This window comes from Adiantum capillus-veneris, chromosome 14, assembly GCF_014529385.1.
Source record: "Adiantum capillus-veneris isolate H3 chromosome 14, ASM1452938v2, whole genome shotgun sequence".
NCBI lineage: Eukaryota > Viridiplantae > Streptophyta > Polypodiopsida > Polypodiales > Pteridaceae > Adiantum > Adiantum capillus-veneris.
Genome location: NC_140944.1, coordinates 42,954,779 through 42,957,513, shown reverse-complemented (window position 1 = coordinate 42,957,513; position 2,735 = coordinate 42,954,779). Strand labels below are relative to the sequence as shown.

The 2,735-nt window shown below is 42.2% G+C and overlaps 1 protein-coding gene across 1 annotated transcript; it reads left to right on the top strand.

Annotated features, from left to right (window-relative positions):
- The first annotated feature begins 957 nt into the window (after positions 1 to 957).
- Positions 958 to 1,219, top strand: LOC147442276 (uncharacterized). The gene is made up of 2 exons (XM_086529629.1): positions 958 to 976; positions 1,020 to 1,219. Exons 1-2 carry the CDS (start codon positions 958 to 960, stop codon positions 1,217 to 1,219), a joined length of 219 nt encoding a protein of 72 aa, XP_086385755.1.
- The last annotated feature ends 1,516 nt before the right edge of the window (positions 1,220 to 2,735 follow it).

Sequence of the window (2,735 nt, the reverse complement as noted above, 5' to 3'; positions counted from 1 at the left end):
ACACTGCTTTGATGCCCATGCACAACACAACCTTGACCGCTCATTGTCATCCAAGATAACTCCAACAAGGAGGGGGGAGGCATTCTGAACAGGGTATTTTTTAAAATTGATTTTTGTGTTATAATTTGCGTTTGATTTCTCTTTTGACAATATTTCTTGATTTTATGCCCTGAGAAGATGAGGTATATCAAGGGTAACGAACAAACACCAGATATGAGCCTTCAAATGAATTCGATTGCAATATAGACATTCAAAACTTCACCTCTTCCAAGATCAAGTATTTGACCATTGTTGAATTTAGACCAACCCATATTTTGGCTTACATTGCTGAAATGCATTGGAGTCAAGTTTTCCAACCATTGATAGGAGCTTTCAAATAAATCTTTTGGAGGCACTAGTACCAGTTTTTAATGTTGTTGAATATAGGAGAATCTACTAAAACAAGAGATGATTAAAAAAGAATCCCTCTAATTTCAAAGTAAAAAGAGCTCCAATAAGTCATTCATGGAAAGAATACACTAACAACACATGATTTGTAGGACACTTACCTTAGGACCCTTTGCCAACATTGGAAACGTGTGACCCTTCATAAGCCTTTTACATACACCCCTTGCATTCTGCTACATTGGAACCATGTATAGTAGATCTCTACTGCATTGTAATCCTTTGCCGGGTAGCTATGAGCAAGTACATTCTTGCTAGAAATTACTTGCATAGTGCATATTTCACACATACACATACACACAATAAAGAAGGAGATGTTGCAGCAAATTGTGAAAAGGATTTTGAAAAGAGATAGGGAGCTAGAGTAGGAAAGTTGATGTTGCGCGTCAAGAAAGAGTAGTATGGAACTCGAAAGAGAGATCCAAGCTTGGGAGAGAGCGAAAGTGAAATGGGAACCTAGAAGTTGGAGCTATGGAGACAGAAGTTGCAGATCTAGAATGAGATGTTGGAGCTATGGAGAAAGAGGTTGCAGATCTAGAAGAGAAGTTCTTGGAGCTATGGAGAAAAAGTTTCACATTTGGAAGGAAATGTTGGAGCTATGGAAAAAGAGGTTGCAGATCTAAAGGGATATGTTGTAGCTATGGAGAACGAGGTTGCAGGTTTACAAGGAGATGTTGTAGCTATGGAGGAAGAGGTTGCAGGTTTAGAAGGAGATGTTGTAGCTATGGAGGAAGAGGTTGAAAATCTAGAAGGAGATGTTACAGAGGTAGAATGATGTGTGGTAGGCTACTTTACAAAAAGATGCCCTAGCATGAGAAGAGGAGGAGAGAGAGATGTCAAGGCATTTTAGAGAGAGAGAGTGGGGATAAAGATTGCAGATTTGCACTTTTTAGCAAGCTGAGGGAGAAAAAGAGAGCTTGAGAAACATTTGGAGGGGGAGAAACAAGAAGAGAGAGAAAACAAAGAGGGGACAAGAGAGGGAAACTTTTAATATTTGAAATTTGAAAAGGTGCTTTTGGGGGGAGAGTAACTCCAACCAGATCTTGTAAAATCTGCATATATTCCCCAAGAAAATAAGCAAAAATATTTTTATAAAGGCATGTCTAGGCTATCTTGGTCAAAGCTTGATTAAGTTTTAAATATTTCCTTAAACTGCCAAATAAAGACGCCCTCCTATACCCCATTTCCTTCCTAATGGGTTTTGGGGGGATTCAAAGGAGGAATCCATGAGGGTGTTCCACGTGGTAGTTCTTTGAACCCACATGCAGATTTTCTTAAAGTATTGGTGGTCTATATGTACTAGCCTGGAGGCACCACTGTTGGCTCTCTCTCTCTCTCTCTCTCTCTCTCTCTCTCTCTCTCTCTCTCTCTCTCTCTCTCTCTCACGTTGTCCTCCTTTGTCGCCGTGCTGTCAAGGCACACTGGCTAGATGCAGGAGGTGGTGACATGTGGTTGCGGGGTGGGGGGGGAGGGGATCCCTCCCCCCCTTCTAGATAGTATAGATAGAAGTGGAGCTCTCCCATTAGCAACATCGGCACACACACACACACACACACACACACACACACACACACACACACACACACACACACACACACACAGAGGGAGAGCTCCTTGGCTATGGTTGTGTCACCTTCTCCATGGGGCCACCCATGCTAGTGCTACTCTGACGGCCACTAGTGAGCTTTGTATGGTGATGGCACACACGAGTGGTGCCACTCACCTTGGTGGTGCTCCTTAGTGGGTGTTTACATGGGGCAATGTGTGGGCTAAAAAACAATCAAATAGTTTATTTGAAGGGGTCTCATCTTTGCCCCCCTTCCAAGGACTTGAAGATGAAATAGAGTAGAGAGAAGGAGAGCCCAAAATAGAGCGTCTTTGCATGCATGCGGACTCCGAGTCCAAAAATTAGAGCCAATGGAGTAAATGCTTTTTTGATTTAGAGAAAAAAGGAAGAAAAACGTAGGTGGGGAATGATTGTTGAAGAGTTGTATCTATGTGAAGCTTTTCATAGCCAAATCAAAGGCCGTTTTTTGTGCCATCTTTGCCACGTTGTCTATTTTTCTTCTCTTTGGTGTATGTGCCTATGTGAGCCCCCCCTTGGGGCGGTTTGTGTCAGTGCAAAGAAAGAGAGATTGTGTAGGCGAGAGAGCAAAAATGAGCGCGTGCATTTTTGGTTGCGGTGATCTTTATGTGTTTACAATCTAGGGTACGTATGTGAACGTGCTGTTGAGGTTTTGGTGTGCAATCTAAGCACAATGTTGAATTCTTGGTGTTTGTGTGTGAATTAA